Genomic DNA, 19,721 nt, shown 5'->3' on the forward strand with positions numbered 1-19,721 from the left:
TCGTTTGGCATTTTTGGTGTTTGTTTTTTGTAATTTATCTCTTGTCTGCTGTGTACTGTGCACTTTGTCTGTTGTTGTCTGTATGAGTCTGACTTTTGGTGACAAATGAGTTTCCCCATTGGGGATTAATAATCTAATCTAATTCACAATAATCAGTTGATTATCTCAAACTGTCACTGTAGCCCAAAGGAAGTGCAAAATGCACAAATTAATCATGTACCCACTGGACACATCTTTTACTGAAACAGACACAGGTTTTTTGTAGCATTTGTATGTCATACTTTATTTTCAAGTTGTGCAAAATAATATAGAACCCATCCTACAGCTGTATAAAAACAAGACAAGTAAAATACATTTAAACATTTGAATTATATCTTACTTATTAAGGATTATTCAAAAACAGAAAAAACATATTATTTACAGTTCCCATAACTTTACAAAACCTTTAACATTTCCCATAAAAATTCCCATATAGAAAAGATTGAAATGCCGAGCTTAGCAATAGGACTGAGGTAGAATAAAGAAATAGAGATTCTTTGAAACACTCTCTGTTTGCATGTTTTGCATCCTAAAGGAAACAAACAGATAGTGACAATACGTATCAGTATAACAGTCCTGAAGTACAAATTGGACTGTCACTCTGTTTAATTAGTTTACATGGCAGATGTTTACTATGCTAAAATGTATTTATTTTCTGTGCATTTAAGAGACACAGCAGAAATACTGTAGAGACCTATGTCAAGACAAATGTAAAAAAGTTTAGTTTTTTCTAATTAAGGAGAAAAGTATTAAAAGCAGTCCTGAAGTAATGGCCAGTATAATGATAAACATTACAGGTGTCGTATCACGCCTACACTGCAGAGTGTAAATTGTTCCCAAGGGAAAAAACTGCAGTTTCATGATGAGATTATTTTAACACATGCACACACCTCAAGATATGGGCTAGTGTTATCACATAAAACTCTCTCTGACCTGAAACATGTGACACATTAATCTGTCTTAGGTGGGGAGGGGACAAATTTAGCATTTTCATAAATCTTACAGAAACAAGGGAGATAAGGAAATGAAAGAAGCACTAAGCAATAATAAATATGAAATGACAAATTACTGTACTATACTACTTATTGAACCTAGTAATGTAACACCTTCACTAAATCACCTGCATATGTCTGGCACTGGACGTGACACCAGCCTTCTTAAGGAAACATAATATATGTACAGCCTGCTGCTGCCTGTATAAACTTCCGATTACCTCACTATTTCCTCCCCTTTTGCATCTGCTTGACAAGTTCTGGTTTACCCAGCAAACAAAACATCAACACTTAACTTATAAATACAATTTAGACATAGATTTGGTTTCACAGGCCAAATCTTCAAGAGTAAAAAGCAAAGATTACCCAGGTGAGCAGAAAAAGGCAATGAAATTCAATCTAAAATCCAAATCATAATGTTAACATATGGTACTCCATTTTTAAAACAAACAAAATATCATATATTCTGTACACAATGATTAAATACAGTGTGATCAGTATACATTCCTGTGTAAGAAAACCAATCTAAATTTGTAATAGGAACATAAATGTAAACACAACACAATGTCTAAATCAAAACTTCCAGCACCAGCTGTTCAAAGCATCATAATATGTAAAAACATTCTGTATTCACAGATTAAGTAAGTATGTAGAAATATCTATATATGGAGTAAAAGAAAGTTCCATCAAAATATTGAACAACTTTTACTGGGTGGCTATTTTTTATGAATCTGCTGTGATTTTCTGTTTCCACTGAAGGCACTGGGACAGATGAACAGCCATGGTATCCAACCTGTGGGCACTTCCTGCTCTTCACGAGCAGCTGATGTGACTCTGTTGGTCTCTGACATTCTGATCAGAAGTCTCACTCCCTCACAGCCAAGACTCGGAAAGAGCCTCCCTCTGTGTTGCTCTTGCTGCAAACAGGCAATACAGAAAACATGTTAAATTTGGTAACCACAAATACACATGCAACACAGGGCACTCCAGCAAGTTTGTACATAACCTCCATAAAAGGCGGGGAATTGTGAGAAATGGATTGGAGGAATGATCCGAATTGAAGGGGCAAAGGCAGAGTTATTCTGAATTCAATACTCAGTTTTTACACTGGATCCTTAATGCATAATTCTTAGACACTGATGACATCATCAGGATTAACTAAAGTCTTACAGAGGAATTCCCAAAGAATGTATTGCGGCTGCTGATGGCACCATGAGTTGCACATCACTTGCAACCGCTGTCTTTTCCCCGTCTCAAGGTCCGATTAACAAAACGAGACAGAGAGAAAAACTAATTTAATGTCCCAGTCTGTTTGTTTTCACACCTTCAAACTGAAAGAGGGCTGGGTTTGACACCGTTAAATTCTGTTACCACCAACTCTCTGAAGACGCTAATGATTTCACTGTAACTGCGTGAGGCTATTAGTGATTTAGCAATAAGGCTAATTTGCATAGAAAGCGGCAAATTTTGCGCTAAATGTATGCATATAACTGAATTTACATAGCACGGGAGCACCAAGACGCTATTATCTTGGCAGCGCAGTTGCGGTGCATTTTACCCTTTGAGGGTGCTTTGACAATTACAGTGTATTTGTGTCTTATTTGTGCAGGTTTAGCAGCTGCAAAAGCTACGCAATCCTTCTGTGAATTTGACTCTCAAATTTTTGAAATCCCCCTCTAAAACTAAAGATGACATTATATAACTGTGTTCACAATCAGAGCAGTAGTCCCTGTGACAAGTAAATAGAAGTGTAGAATTGCCCTGGGACTCAAATAAATACATCTTCCTGCATTTGTTTTTGTGATACTTGGAAGTCTGCTTTTTAGTATTGTCCAGGTACTGCCCGCAGCCAAGTACACAATCATGGTGTTCACAGCATCTTTGTAGATGGCATGTTGGCGGTATGACTCATAGTTGCCGTATATATGAGTCTGACTTTTTTAAAGCAACCACATGTGTTAAACGTGATGACTTTATAATTAGTTCACTGGTGGAGAGACCTTAAAGCTCTGCCATGATCAATAATCATGATGGGCCTGTGCGATTGGTATCAGATCACAGATAATTGTCCATATAGGAAATCACTGACTAAGTGGCTGACAGCATTTCCATCCTCGAGTAATCAGATAGGCTGTGATTACTTCCCCAGCAACAGAGTCCAGTCCAAACTGGCCACCCTGCCATGATGTTGGCACATGGCACAGACTTTCTCTCAGCCGTTTATTGACCTCCTATCCCAGTGCCTTGAGTGAGGCCTTCGCAGTTATGCATTGGATTTCATAGTAGTCAGTCTTGGATTATTTTGGCCACTCAGCACTTTGCACACTCCATTGAAATGCCTGAGTAAAGTAAGCAAAGATCCCATGTGTGGCCCATCCACACACCAAACCACACCATTACTCTTACAACCCCACATGCCAGCAGGACTTCCCACATGGGCTTCCTTGCCTCAGCGTAGTCCGCTGTAGCCGGCCACAGCCATAAGAGTGATGTGAGAAACATGGTGTGCATGCAGGGAACTCACGACATGCAGTATTACAGGAGACATAAATCAAAGTATTGTATCGCGAATAAAAGCACTCTCAGGCATATTATAGATACTTTTGTCAAATGCACGTGTCCAATTTTACAACAAGCTCCATGTTTTCATTTTATTTGTATCTCAAGGTTTTCTTTACCACGCTCCCATGGGTCAAATATTAAAGCCTGAGCTGAGCACAGATAAATATTATCTACACATATTTACCCATTATATAACCTCTAACATATTCACTTTAATTAGATATTCTTAAAACACCTTTAGCACTTACCCCACATGATTATTGTTACCATATTTAAACCTGGAGATCTGGCTCCGGACCGTTCTGATTTGCCACATCTCAAATTTGTTTATTAATTTAAATAGGTTTGGTGTTGTGTCCGTTGAAGGCAGTTCAAAGACCTTACACACCAATTAGCCACCCAAACAGGTGTTCTCAATCTTGCCTAATTAGACATCTTCTTAGGACTCTGTGGTCATGTGCAGACTTGACTCTCCTGTTAGCTTTGATGCCCCTGTGAGGGTGGGACCCTTTATAATTGTATCATGCTATTTAGTGCAGTCAGTTTGCTGACTTTGCGTAAATCCAAGTATAATTCAGTTTGAGAGACCTTGCTTGTGGTTTGGGAAAATATAATGCCATTATTCTGGAATCCTAATCACCAAACTAAACATACTACTGACTCCTATGAGACTTTAGCAGATGTTACACTCCTCAAACTGCAACAGTGGCAGATTTATAAGATGTTTGGACATGTCTTACTAGCGATAACAAATTCCCACACTTTCCCAGGCTTTATGATAGCTTTCATCACAGCTAAGGAGGCTTTGCAGTTTTGCAGCTGTCAAATGGTTGTTTGTTGATAAAAGCTGCCACACGCCATGTCTAAACATTAATGCCTATTCTCATTTTCAGATACAAATAAAAAAAAAAAAACATCTCTTGAATAGCCAACACAGATTATCTCCAATGTCACTATGGTAATGTATGCCATTTATCTTTGTACCTTTTTGTTATTGTGCAACAAACCTCATCTGGGAAAGATAATTACAGTTAAAATAAATAGTAGTACCTCTCAGACTGGATGCCATTTTTCAGGACTCCAGCATAGTTCTTTCTCTTGTCCAGTGGCAGAACATCCACCAAACCGCCATCTGCTTTGATTACCCCTGCATGGATAGCTGCTTTACAGATACTGGAGCTCTGTGGGGATAACATGTGGCAAAGAGGAGAAATACTTTTACAGCCTTTTACACAACATGAATATATTTTCAATTCCTTTATTATCAAATACAGCACAAAATATATTGCAGTAATTCGCGCGCGCAAGCAAGCATTTGTTTCAAAGTCGTAGCCAGCACAACAGACTGTAAGCTCTTATCAACTACCGGCTGGAGCAGAATCCTTTCTAGTCCAAACACAAATCACACTGTCCATACACCCCTACAGCACTTCTCACCAGATGGTTTATGTCTCATTTCTAACCAACATCCAGCTTCTACACCACTGAAGAAACACATTTGTGTGCCTGAGATTGCAACCTTTCTTGGGCACATTTGCTATGAGCCACACTGCTGCATTATTCTGTGACCGCTGTTAGAGGTTCACAATCTCCGGAGAGCTGGGATTTGTGGTTTGCCGGATGCCATCTAAGGTCGGTTTCCAAGATATGTGACTGTAAAAACTGACTAATCTACTGTGAACATGATTTTGGGGACTTCAGAGGGATGATGGAAACTATTGTCATGAAACCATTCCTGTCTTCTATCTCTGAAACACAAGCACTTCACCCGACAAATACACTTGTATAAGCCTCTGAGTAGTCCGGCCTCATGCTGGGTGGTATATGTTTCTGGCAGTCTCTGGCTTACCTCACCATGACTCCCATTGTCTGTATAGAGCCACATTCATACTGTGATTCAATGACTTCCTATGCATTACAAAGCCTGCAAAGTCACTCCAAATGAACCCTGTTGCAGATCCAGATTTATATTTAATTCTGTCTGAACTAATAACACCTTAATAAATAAAAATACATTCATGATTCCCGATCAAGGTCTTTCAGAACATGCAGATCCAGAACAGTGTTTAACTTACATCTGTGTAGATGTTGTTTCCAATTACAGGCGACCAATAGGAAGGCTGAGTCTTGCAGTTGGCCGGACAGAAGATCCTGAGAAACAAATTGGATATGAGTATAGATTTGTAGCAACAGATAAGGGTCACATTACTTTCTATTTAGCATTTATATGGGTTTTACATTGTTTATCACACAGTATAATAATGTTGTAAGGAGATATAAGGATATAAATTATGGGTGCCCCCAGGAGGAGTAACTGTAAAGCAGAACCTTTAATTGGCTAATCATATGCTTTAGAGAATTATACGATGGTGGATGTGAAGAGGCACCTTGGACAGTGTGAGTATGGCTTTTTGAAAGGGCAGATTTCAGCCACTGAGGTGTAGCAGTCAGCAGTCATTTCTGTCATAGAGAGAATAAAAAAAAAAAAAAAATACAGCAAATATCTTTTGGCTGACTGTGAATTTAAACAGAACCATGGCTCAAAGCTCTTCCTAAAAACTGTGCGTCACTTACCTTCCACTTTGGCCACCACAAAGGCATTACCAGGTTTATATTTACTGTAAAACACATCACAGTGGTTAGAAATTAGGAAAGCAAACTGTTTCCAGGAAATTATACTTTTGCACAAGATGTGAATCATATAGGCAGACGAATGTGAATCAGCAAATAGCAACCTATTTGGGAAAATCAGGCCCAACATCTCTGTACCTGGAGGACTCAATGCCATTCTTAGTGGCTCTGACAAAGAATGGAAACTTCTCCATCCTTGTAATGTCAACCACTCCTCCGTTGTTGTCAATGACACCAAAATGAATAGCAGCGCGGCAAATACTTGATTGCTGAAACAATACCCAAAAAAATTAACAAATATCAGTTTGCAGTATAAATGATGCAAGATTGTTTGTTTCATGTTGGACATACTCACCACATCATAAAAGAGAGTTCCCCAAACTTTCCCTTTCTTATTCAGGCAATTAGCAGGACATGTATATCTGAAAAGTTAGAAAATGAGATGGAGACAAGAGTGAGTTGAAATTGCGAATTAAGTTTATAATATACCAGAATAAATAAGAGATATTTTGTGCACATCCCAAAAAATAACTTTACCTGTTGCAGGTAGCGCCTCTACACTTATCTCGCAGTCTAGTCTCACACTTGATGTTTTGAGCTGCAAGAATACCATCATAAATTAGTGAAGAAATGTACAAAACATAAATGTTTATGGTTATTTTCAATAATTCCTGCAGCTACCAAGAAAGGTGTTGCTAGGAGTCTTTGAAGATGGCGTCCTTGGTGTGGTGGGCTTAGGAGCGGAGGGTTTGGATGCTGTTTTTTTGGGAGCAGACGGTCTAGGTTTGGGGGCAGGTTTGGCGGTGGTACGAGGTGGCAGTGGAACCTGAGGCTTCTCCACCTCATTCATGTCCTCTGTCTCTGAGCGCTGAGAGTCTTTAGATGGAAAAACAGATCAGGACTCAGGTTGGTAACATGTCAAATGTTAACATCTTTGAATGAAAACCATGTGGGTTTGCTCACCTTTGTAACACTGGTTATTCCTACATCCTCCTCCATAGCTGGGAGGGCAATGGGAACAAGGGCGGCCATGCTGGTATGGAGCCTCGCCGATCCAGTTGCCCCTGCAGAAGTGAACAGTGGACAGCTTGAAGGTGAAACTGAATCGTCAAGCGTCACTGGGCTTGAAATTACCTCAGCGCTCTTTGTCCATTGTCAACAATGCTAATGGTCATTAAACCCACAAACTAATGAAAACACCCATTGTCTCTCAGGCAATTACATCCTGAGAATTGTCTGGAAAAAAGCATCTGCTCTGCTTATTTTTCTTTCCCCATGCTACATTATTATTTTTCTATTCTGAATTCTGGAGGAATTCTAATGGCTCCAATATGTAATACATATTGGACATTATAATACGGGTAGATCAAATCAAGCATTCTGATTGGTTGAGAGTGAGTCACGAGGTGTAGTTTATTTAAACAATAAGGGGCAGTACTGTGTCGTGCAATAATGTACTGTTCAAGGGAGTTGTTAGGCCCAACGCGCAGTGGAGGGCCGGCAAACCCTTGAACTGTACATTATTGTAGACACAGTACTGCCTCGAGTACCTTATTGCTTTTATAATACGGGTACCTGCGACTTTATAAATAGTAATAGTAAGCTCCCTTTCAGCACAAAATAGTTGTAGCCACCAAACCTTGTGTATCGCATTTCAGCAACAGAGAAAATAGTCCCGTACGTGTATGGCGGTTGCATAGCAACCGCCATACACGTACGGGACGCACATACGGGACTATAAAACTGACTGGTCGGTTGGAAGCAGGTGGAGGATGACACGCAGACGCCGATGTAAAGAAGTGCTCTCGCACGTTACTGTTAGCGAAGAGCCCCGTTGCAATACTGGAACACGCTCTAAATGTAAACAGGCTGCACAGTACTTTATGGCTGAATAAACTACACCTCGTGACTCACTCTCAACCAATCAGAATGCTTGATTTGATCTACCCGTATTATAATCAGCCATAAAGTACTGTGCAGCCTGTTTACATTTAGAGCGTTCCATATCAGTGCGCACTTAATAACAACAGGTAGATTTAAATTGCGCGACCGTTAGTTGTCATTTCAAGCTTGACAGTTACCAAACATGTTCGTGTAAACTTTGATATTGTAACGTCCGCAGTAACGACCCGCAGACGTTGGTTTCCTTATCTTGCAGGTGTATTGCTTGAGTGTTCACAGTATTGCAACGGGGCTCTTCGCTAACAGTAACGTTAGCTCAAACGTAACAGCTAACAAGCTCACTTAGCATCCCCTACACTAGCATAACGAACGACAACACAACGTCACTTCCTCCCTAAAATGAGATGAGGAATGAAAAGGGTTTGACCCCAAAATCGTGATAATTTCTAGTGAGAGATAATTACGTCGGTCATTTCCCGACGCGAGGCAAGTTCTCTAAACATCATGGAGGAGAAAAATGACGGAGAAAAGACGGACAGAAGCAGCGAGAGCACTTCTTTACATCGGCGTCTGCGTGTCATCCTCCACCTGCTTCCAACCGACCTGGTCAGTAAATCACAGATTTACTGACCAGGCAGTCAGTTTTATAGTCCCGTATGTGCGTCCCGTACGCGTATGGCGGTTGCACAGCAACCGCCATACGCGTACGGGACTATTTTCTCTGTTGCTGAAATGCGATACACAAGGTTTGGTGGCTACAACTATTTTGTGCTGAAAGGGAGCTTACTATTACTATTTATAAAGTCGCAGGTACCCGTATTATAAAACTCGAGGCAGTACTGTGTCTACAATAATGTATAGTTCAAGGGTTTGCCGGCCCTCCGCTGCGCGTCGGGCCTAACAACTCCCTTGAACAGTACATTATTGCACGACACAGTACTGCCTCTCGTACCTTATTGCTTAAATATGTGCTACATATATGTAGAGATGCTATATTAGGGTTAAGCGCTGGAGCATTTGTCAGCACTGTAAGGAAGAAGAATGTAAACACAGGGACAAAAGAGCAGAAGTGTTGATGAACAGTGGAGGAAAACTGATCTTACTTTGGGGAATAGTTGCACACAAGGTAAACTGAGTTCTCCCATGTTTCTCCCCACACGTTCATAGTTGGACAGACGTGCACAGCACAGCCCACTCGGCTCGTGGTTGCCCAGACCAGCTGTAAAGAGGGAAATGAAAGAATGTCAAAGTTAGGATGAACAACTGCAATTAACAGACACCACAGAGTAAACTGAACTTGTAGCCCATTGTTCCATCAGTCATTCCAGATTGACAGTTACGATTAATGGGGCCCCTGGGACTTGGTCTGTTAGTCTGCCCCAGTGGGATGGACGTTGGGTGGATGAACCCCGTTTGAACTCTGTGACACAATCATGATCCTTTTCATCACACTGATAGAAGTGGATAAAACTGTCAGTTCTTAATATCTTAACTTTGAAGAAACGGAAGTCAGCCCTGGCTCAAAACATTTCAAGGTCAATTAAAAAGCAAATTAAATGGATGCTGCTGCAGGGGTGTTCAAGATGAATGATGTGCCATTTGATGGGGAATACAACACAGCTTGTTCCATAACTCCTCCCTACTTTCCTCCCAAACGCTGAAACATATGCACTCTCCCTGCTCAGGAATGTTCATCTTTTTCCTGGTACAGTTAGAAACCACTGGAAGCAGTGAGTCAGCACACAGACTGATTTGTGCTGAGTGCTGGTAGTTAAGCTCAATCTGTACTCTCTAACTCTAGAGGGTCTACCATTTCCCCACATAGGTAGTTATGGGGTATGGTTGCCTGGACTGCAGATACATCAGCTCTTCCAGCAAATGAAGGATATAGAAAAGGTGATGAGGCTCAGATGTGGCACTGTCTCCTGCAGCATCTTCTGAATAATCCAGGTCAAGTAGTGAGTGGTGTCTGGTGTGTCTGAAAATGACTACCAGATGGCAGTGATCCGGTTTCAGGGCATAGACAGAGGGGAGGACTCTGGATGTTTCTGTAAACTCATCCCAGCAGCTTCAAAGTAAAGTCTAAGGGAAGAGGTGGCAGCTCATCCATTTCTGTTTCCTTTTGATTGATTTCTTCATGTTCTCATCCACTCTTCAACTCTTCTCTCTGTCCATTACTTGTGTCTTCACTTTACTTCATCCTTCACTGTTTGCAAGTTACTATATCTATGCACATCATGTAATCCCTCTGTTCCTCCACAACTGGGCCAAAACATATCATACAGGGTGCACACCACATGTGGTATCCCAGCAACACCTGTCAAGTGACATATGCTCCATATTACAGATAAAAGAAGGCACAGGGCTTGATACTAAACAGATTTGATCATAAATATAGGAGACATTACAGTGTACACTTCAAAAGGAAGTTGAAAAATATATTTCAACCTAAAATAGCACAGAACACACGCCAACTGTTCAGCTTTCTGCAGTAACTGATCGATTTGAGAGCAAGCTTACATATCGCAGTAGGGATATCGCCATACCAGAAATCTAGAAATCTGAATAATGTTATTTACCCTCGCCCAACAATAATTTTCACTGAATAGAGCTTGAACGCATCATTATGTAACTCAATTTAACCTCTGTCAACGTTAGCTGTGAGCTTTGTTATTTAACTAAACTGGACTGTGCTGCCCACCGACTGCTAACAGCTAATATTGCTAGCTCTCCTGCCGATTTCAACGCTAATTTGTTGTCCACAATGTAGCATTATCAGGTACATTTTTCTATCATGACGGAACACTGTTGGAGTCGGACCATGATTTTGGAGGTTCTCAGGACATCCCTACTGCCAAGTGCGTAGTTATAGGAATACTCCACCGATTTACCAAAGATTTTGATCGAAGCCCTGCTCTGTTTTCTTTTCTTATTCATCTCACCTGGGTGTAATGGGTGCACATAGGCCCTGAGCAGCGTTCTGGACACCAAGGATTGCACTCCTGTGGGTAGGGATAGGTGTAGTCTTTCACTTCATCGAACCAGGCCTGAACATGGTAGGCAGGAGAGCGGTATCTGTAGGACCCAAGTGCACACGCACACGCACACACGCACACACACAGACAGACAGACACACAGAGAGAAACAGTAGGCTCAGTCACAAGCCGGCCAGGTACTGGGGGCAAAAGGGAAATATCTGAGAGAGCTGCCAGGTGCTTTGGCTAGACTTGAGAATCACTGCATGAACCTCACTGCCCTTCCTCCTCCTCCCTTCAGGCCTGAAATGATGAGTCTGAATTTGACCTGGCACACAGAACAACAGTCTATTCCCCCTCCTTAACAGGGGAAATCAAATCAGCTTGAAAAAAAAGAATCAGAGCAAAGTGTAAACATGGCTCCACAGCCCAACAAATCTGTTCATGCTCTTGTTATAAACATCTCTTTTTAAGGTATTGAAAAGTGTTGAGCTTCTAAATGAAAGAGTAGAGGGGGAGTGGCAAAAAAAAGACTCCACATCAGGGTTTGCTGGCACAGGAAGAAAAGAAGGGAATAGCGAGGGAGGAAAAGGGCTGTGAGAATGGGAGCAGATTCCTGCAAGGGCACCTGTTGCGATAGACATACACTGCCATGCACAGAGGTCTCCTGTGTCTGGTGTCTACTCGGACGGACACACACTCACACAAACATCAAGGATCATCACTCATCAATCTCAGACAATACTGATGGTAATTTAAAAAAGAAGTACGTCGGAAATCTGTATGACCTGTTGATTATGTGACATAACAACTCTAAATTAACTAAATAGAAAACTGAAAAGTACAGAAAGTCCACAAGAGTCCACAGTCAGGCCATCGACTCTGTAAGGCTGTACATAGGGAAAACCGTGCTTGGAGCTAAATGTTAAGTCATCATAGATTTATTGAAAATCCTAAAATGCAGATGCTGAGCAGGTATTATGTTTACCATGGTCCCCATCCCAATATCACATTCTACAAAAGGGCTACAGGGGACCTAGACAATAATCTATAAATTAGCAATTTATTACACATCTTATAATGAATTTGCAATATTTCTTCCTGCAGTAAAAAACAGCCGTCATGGGGACTTGAGTTTTTAAATGTGTTGTAACTTATGTACAAAGCATTAATGCATGATTAACCAATAATAAAGCTTGTAGACAGAATTTGTATACCCTTTTTGGTGTCTTATGAGAAAGTGGTACATGTACAATTGAAAAACACAAACTATAGCTGACTGACTGTGTGTTATTGCATCTCACCTTCCCCAGTGAACAGCCAGGTTTTGTCCAATAGACATGAGCAGGTCATGTGGCCCATGGTCCCACTGGCACTGCTCGGCCCAATGAGTGGCAGACCGCTCCAACTCGTCATCCCATACCTGGACACGTAAAGTAAAACATACAGTTTGTCAGAAGGAATTCACTTCTTTTAGACGGCAATAAGAAGACTTTGCGACATTCAACTGCTGCCTCTGCTACAATATAAAGCATTATAACCCACATCTTGTTCAGTAGATACCTAACCACAACTTGTTAAAGACCTCTACTTCTGCACTTCCTTCCTTCCCAGTGGGCTGAAACTGAGCTGGATACAAGTACAACATTAACCTTTGACGGTGATATTTGAGTGGGGCAGCTGGCGCCTGGCCCTGGTCCACTACAAATCTCCAGCAATCACAGCTGAATTATCCACATTTCCACATTGGGTTTCTTTACAGCGGTGGAGAGAGCAGGGTGGAAAGCGGAGAAGACACCTGACTCTCTCAGTGGATGGGGCGCTGTGAAGGGAGGGAGGACTGCATACAGCACGGCCCCTCAAAGCACATAACTTCAGTAAATTTCCAGCCTTTTGGTGGTCGCTAAAACATGCACACGCAGACACCAGAACACCCGTTCACTAACACAAACACAAACGGCCTGTTCACTGGTATTTGAGAGAGCACTGGGCAGAGTAAATCTTCAGACACTTTCCTTTCCTGCTGTAACCACACTCCAGAGACACTGCTTCTCTCAACTTTATGGACCTCGTGGCTTTCTGTAACCTCCTGTGTGTCTCAACAATAATCCCTCTTCTACTTTACTCCTTGATGTGCCACGTTGTCCCAGGATTTTCCCTTTCTAGCCAAATTCTCGCTGTTTTCCTTTGACCCAGCCCCCACTCTCCTTTCTTCTCCAGCACTGAGCTGCTTGCAGGTCGGACAGAGTCAGGCTTATTATCCTCCTTGTAAAAGAGTAGCACAGCAGGCTGGCAACAGCTTGCCATCATGACTGCATGTTTCCAGCAGAGAGAAAAGGTTGTTTTTATTACACTAACCGTGCTTTTCTAGGCAGGATTCCACTCTCTAACTCTAATCACAGCCTCATTTCAGAGGTTGCTGACACATTCAATTGAATTTCTTTGTATAGTAAAGTTAAAGATTACAGTTGATAAATTTGAATCATCGTTCAGAATAATAGCGAAATAGGTAATCAGGGTAATGGGACTTGTCTCACCATGTACTCCATGTTTGAGGCAGTGGGGTAAACAGAGCCCCTCAGCTTGTTGTGTAGCTGGAGGATCTCCTCACGGTCCGACCAGCGGATGGCACGGCGGGTCCTATTGCCAGCTGTGTTGCTGGGGCTGTTCTGGTTCGATGCCTCCTCGTAGCGGCTCAGCAGCTGCCTGAGCTCATTGGAGTCGGGCAGGAAGAGGGAAGCTGAGTCACCGACGCACAACAGCAAGAGGGAGAGGACAGGGATCCAGGTCATGGCAGCGCAGGTCATTCTGACACTTCAGCTGTCTGGGTTGAACTTTCAGACTGCAGTAGACAGGCAGATTGTGTTTAAAGTTCCAGACACAACCTGCAGAGAGGAAATATTTAATGAGTCGTTCCCTACTGTGAGAGTCAATAAAGCAGAGTACAGATTACTAAACTCATGTGGGAGTCTTTTTCTATAAACAAGTTGTACATTTATTGGGGCTGGGATAAAATATTGATGTGGAAATGTTCAATTCTTAATTCTTTCACTTTTCATCTTGTTTACTGGCACACAGTCTCTTATGATGATGAGGCAAAGTGAACTGAAAGTCCTCCCTGAACTTTTTATTCTCAGATGTTCTGCTTTTTGTCAGTTCAGCCTTTTGCTAGTTTGTGGTTGGTACATATAAACTTTGATCAGGAACACCGACAGAATACTATGCCATCCAATGCAACAGCCATGCAATACGTGTATATGTAAGTATATGTGTCTGGTCATTTTGAGGCTGTATGGGTGATGTTGTATTTGAAAATGATATTGTAATTATAAGTTCCTATCGCAATTTAAGAGCTATATTTTGCTCTGTCTCTACAATATACTGTGGTGCACCATAGTTGATTGGCTAGCAATATATTGAACCATCCAGAACTGACTACATTAGGATACTGTTAATATATTGTGACATCATATAGTTATATCATATTGTTACATTATCATTCTGAGAATGACCAGACCACAACATTTAATATGAATCTAATTTATTTTGAACAGCGTACATTATTTTCCCATGAACCCCAAAACAGCATATAAACTGTACCACAATTAAGCAACCAGTTAGCTTCTGTATCCAAAAGATAAAAGTCCCAAAGTTTTATAAAGAGAGAAGAGCAGTCCGTCAGTGGGATCAGAGAAGAAACAAAAAAATAAACCAAGCTCTAGCTCGCACTGGTTGCTCTCATCCTTGATTCCCTTGACCTCTTTCCATCTGGCTGAAAAGGCGGCTTGAGGTCTGGCACCGGCTGTGTCAACATGCTGTGCCAGCTCTGGGCACTGTGAGCCAGCGGGCAGATCAGGCACCACACCCTTCTCCTCTCCTCGTGCCTCCTTTTCACACTGAACCTCGAGCAGCTTCTCTGTCTGGGCCCTTCTCATGGCTTTCATGAATGTTATACCAGAGTGACAGAAAGAGCCGAGGACTTGGACACATGTACATATCCACATCTTGTCTATGGGAACTGAGCCCTCTCTGCCATTGGCTGGCTCGTGTCTGACCTGCAGAGGGACTGACCTCCTCTCAGTCTTACCACAGGGTTGAACGTAAACACAACCCATGTCACAATATAATGGTCTGATTTATATATTTTCATAGATGCTTGCACCCTTTTTCATTCCCTTTTAAGACTGGCACAACACCAGTTAATATTGTTGTTGTAACAGCTGGCCCTAAAACAGTTGGATTTGTATTGTCTTGATAACTTGAAATCTTGCGTTTCATTTTCCTGCTCTCCCCTTGACATTTGATCAGTGAAGCTGCAGCTGTACAATGAATGGCAGTGTGTTGCCAACACTTTTACAATGGCATGCTTTGTAACCCACAACTGAAATCATCAGAGTTCATATTGTTACCGAATAAATAAATCAAGTTGAAAACTAAAAAAGACTTAGGGATACATGTTTATCTTAATTCACAAATATTAGCGATATCTGCACACGGCTTATCATATTATTTGTGCACTACAGATATAAGTAAAACTGAGAATAATCGGGGCCTATCGCCAGTAAAATCCCTGCTATACCGCGTTGTTGGAAAAAAAACGCAACATTGCAAGTAAAGTCTCATAATGCTCACCTATCTTTCTCAAGTATCCAGATGAATATTTCGCGCAGTTTCCTCCGCGCGCTGGAGAGCTGTATTATTCCCTTGTGAGAGCACCGGGCTGCTGCTTGTTGGCGGTGATCCTGACGCAAACAGAGGCTGTGTAACTCCTGAGCAGCTCACAGTGCCTTATATAGAGAAGGAGACCCCTCAGGACCAGAGGAGAAAATGACTGTCTCTCCTCACTCCCCCACGCGCCAGCCTCCCTGAAGTCGGCTATGTTCTTGGCAAAGGGAGTGCAGTGTGCGCGCACGCTGACGAGCAGCATAATGTCAGGAAGAAAATTACAAATATCTTAAATCAGCTAGCTGTCAGACAAGTCCGCGGCAGGCAGTTAGATCATGACCTCTGAATCACGTTTGGGTGACCGTTATTTCCCAGAAATGTATCATCACAACCAGCTACAGACAGCTTCAAACATTACAGCAGACTAAACAGGTCAGCAGGCAGAACAAATGTCACCCAAACTAAATAAAATAACAATAGTGTTCCTAAAATATGGGCACTACTTTTTAATGGGCACCATGTATAAAGGTCTAAATAAGTAGGAACAAATGTTTTTTTTATACCAATAGTTAAAAGACAAACTATAGATTTGGAATTTATCATTTTCATTTGGTAAAAAGGCACTGATAAATGTTGATGATCCATTTGTATTACGCCTGTAGCAGGGGGGAAGCCTCTGGTTCTGATAAGTGAAGCTTGTGCAAAAGTGCCTTAAACTTTAATTATTTCTCAATAGAAGTCTATGAGAAAATGACCCTTCTTCTCATTTGATTTATTCCCTCAGTAAACATTGTAAACACAAGTTTATGATCTCAATTGCTAGTTTAAATTATTCTTCAACATGACGTTTATTTAGTAAATTGTGGTCCCATCAGGAGTACAATAGAGCTAAAGCAGCTATGATTTAGTGAGTGGCCATTTTGTGATTGACAGGGCGCTACCAGGGCGTCGTCCGGTCTGTTGTTCTGCGTTTTCATCTTAGGACTGTGTGGCCCTTTCACAGCGTGTTTTCAGTTCATGAAAGGTAATTGTAACCTTTTTGTTGGACTAAAAATGTCTTATTTTTGTCTATATATAGCGCCACTCTGTGGATTCAACGTGGTTGCAAAAAAACACAATTTGGCGACGTCACGGTGACTATGACGACATACATGCACACACCCCACGTGTCAAATACCGACAGGTCAGTGCCCCTCTCACCTGTTTCCAGGACGTGTATAAGAACGTCAATGTGCGCTCGTTACACACAGTCTCCTTTCAAAATAAACTTCCATCTCCACAGGAACTTAGGTTTTGGCAACAAAACCACTTTTTAAGGTTTAGGAAAAGAGCAGGGTGACTTTACTTTCTAGTGACTCATAACAAGCAACTCACGACTCAGGTGACAGTGTCAATATTTAGTGTGTATGGGACAGACACACAACTCTCCTGGATGAAGTCCTGTGTTTGTTTGACCATCCACCCACCAGCCACCATGAGCATATCATGGATTTTATACATCACATGGTCTTACTGGCCACTAAAGCCAGGAGGGTATACATTGGAGTTAGTTAAAAGCCCTGCACATCAGCTGCTAAAAGGGGCCTCAATGCGTTGATTTCCGATGACATAAGGTACTGACCAAACATTGGCATTTGATGAGTTGGGAGTGAGAAAGAGGCTGGGTCTGTAGTTAAAGCTAGCAGGGCATTAAAGGTGCAATATGATATTTGGAACCACTTGATGTCGCACAAGAGCACTGCTCGTCGGCTACAGACAGCTCACATTTGAACACAGAGGGAGAGCGACTTCATATTCTGTTCACTATATCATTACATAGCAAATAGTTGTTTGATGCTTCATTAATGTTCTGAATATCGCACAGATAACCTACTAATAAGAGCTATGATCATCAGTCGGTTGTGCTACTGGGAGGTTAATAACTGTTTTTGTTACAAATCATCTGCAGCCCTTTGGTTCAAAGGGTATAAAAAGTCATATAGTTTCCACATTTTGGAAACCCAGAAGTTGTTATGGATTGCTTATAACTAGTCTGGAATGCATTAGTAAATAATGTATTATTTATTAAAGCCACTATTTAAACCTTCATTTATACAGGGTGCCTTATTTGAAAGTGGTACACACATTTGGGTATTTACTGGACAAAATAGTGATACTATTCGTGATACATTAAAACGATCCATCAAGCAGTAACAAGACCATTCATGATGTAACTAGACATTCTTATTTTGGTGTGACATTTCAACATATGTGTTTATCATATCCAGGTTTTCATTACCAAACACAGCAATTCAGTTACTCAATAAAGCAATCAGATCCTGATGTTTCTTTAAATTGGCTGCAGCTACCAAAAAAAAAAATCCAGATGTAGTAAATGAGAGAAAGATATCATTTTCCACCTTAAATTTTACATCTTGTCTCACACATTTTACATCCCACAATTAAAACAAACGTGTACAATCTTCCTAGTTGAATTTAAAATGGATCTGTTTTAGGGAACATGGCATAACACATTTGAGGCACTAACTAAAGATCACCTGATTGAAAGTGTTGTCGGTAAATACAGTATTAAAAGACTTCACATATAGGATATTCTGTTGTTAGAGGATTAAGAGGCAAACGAGGATCTCCTGCTTTGAAAAAAGGGACAATCACGTGTCACAAGGCTGTGTCATGACCCAACTCGTTCACATTTTATTCCATCATGAGCTCGATTTCTGTCTAAAAACATCTCAGATATTTCCAAGAGCACGTCCACTCAGAAGGAATGCCGGTTTGGGCTCTGCCCTCAGTCAAAATACATGTTTAACAGGAAGTCTGGCCCATCGTGCATCTACTCTCTTTCTTAAAGGTCCTGCAGAGATGCTAGTGACGGTGGCTACGGAAAATTCTTCATTTCAGTCAAATCATTTTCTTCATGGGATCGGAGGTATTTTGACGTACCAATCCAGAGATTCTATAAATGGTGATATTTTGATGTGGAAAATGATATTAAGATCCTTCCAGAGGCCGACCAGGGGCATTTTTATCCAACAATGTGAGAACAATAAGGCAAGTGTGTTTTCTCCGTTGCCCTCATTAATTACACATTTGAATTGGCTGCAGCTCCCTTTAAAGATTGATTATCCAAACATGAACACATCCAGATGTGATAATTGTACTGCTCACACAAAGTTTCTTCTTTTGTGCATCAACACTTAGTTTTGATAATATTCGGGATATGACGTACACATGGAATATGATAATCTGGTATTTCAGTCCCTGTTTACATTATCATGACAGAATCCAGGTTTCTGAGCATCTGGTTGCAGGTGGGCTTTGATTATTTAACATCTCAGCCACGTATTTCTGTGCTGACCGAGTTTGGTTTATGGCTCTCTGAACTGCATTCACCTAAAAATGTTCCACCTGACCACTGATTGAAAACAAAGGTGACGCAATTTATGCTCTGCATCACCGAGTCAGATTATGCGTCTTTATTTCAGCGTGTTGATCATCTTAACATTTACTATATTTAGTTGTTTTTATTATTAACAGAAATATTGGATTTTATTATAGGGTTATTGTAAAGTTACATTCTACAGAGTGCTATAAGACATTTCTGATTTAAAGAACTTTCAACCCAATCAAGCAGGACCACTATAAATACAAGGCACAGATTATTTGTGCTCTGAAATCTGAAACGTATTCTTTCCAAACCTTTCAAACATACAAATATGACATTCAACTCAATGGCTCACCTGTATAACGTCCTGTCTTACAGAGTTGTCTTTATTTTTATTTTTTAACAGTACAGGGAAATTTTACCGGTCTTGTACTTAATATTGTATACTATAACCAGGCAATGGCACATAATGTGGCTATGTGGATTTATTTATTTTTAACAATCTCAATCTGCATTCCCCGATCCCGAGCAGCCCCTTGTGACAAATGTTTGACATTGTGTTACTCACAC

The 19,721-nt window shown here is 41.1% G+C and overlaps 1 protein-coding gene across 1 annotated transcript; it reads right to left on the reverse strand.

Annotated features, from left to right (window-relative positions):
- Positions 1–1,843: 1,843 nt before the first annotated feature.
- crispld2 (cysteine-rich secretory protein LCCL domain containing 2) lies at positions 1,844–13,908 on the reverse strand (the record flags this gene model as incomplete). Its single annotated transcript, XM_079217080.1, has 14 exons — positions 1,844–1,948; positions 4,644–4,774; positions 5,669–5,744; positions 5,981–6,053; positions 6,168–6,211; positions 6,363–6,493; positions 6,580–6,646; positions 6,762–6,822; positions 6,906–7,100; positions 7,188–7,288; positions 9,230–9,345; positions 11,069–11,201; positions 12,406–12,524; positions 13,639–13,908. The coding sequence occupies 14 exons, from the start codon at positions 13,906–13,908 to the stop codon at positions 1,897–1,899; spliced, it is 1,569 nt and encodes a 522-aa protein (XP_079073206.1). The 3' UTR covers positions 1,844–1,896.
- Positions 13,909–19,721: the final 5,813 nt, after the last annotated feature.

The sequence above is a fragment of the Taurulus bubalis genome (assembly GCF_910589615.1).
Source record: "Taurulus bubalis genome assembly, chromosome: 4".
Taxonomy (NCBI): Eukaryota; Metazoa; Chordata; class Actinopteri; order Perciformes; family Cottidae; genus Taurulus; species Taurulus bubalis.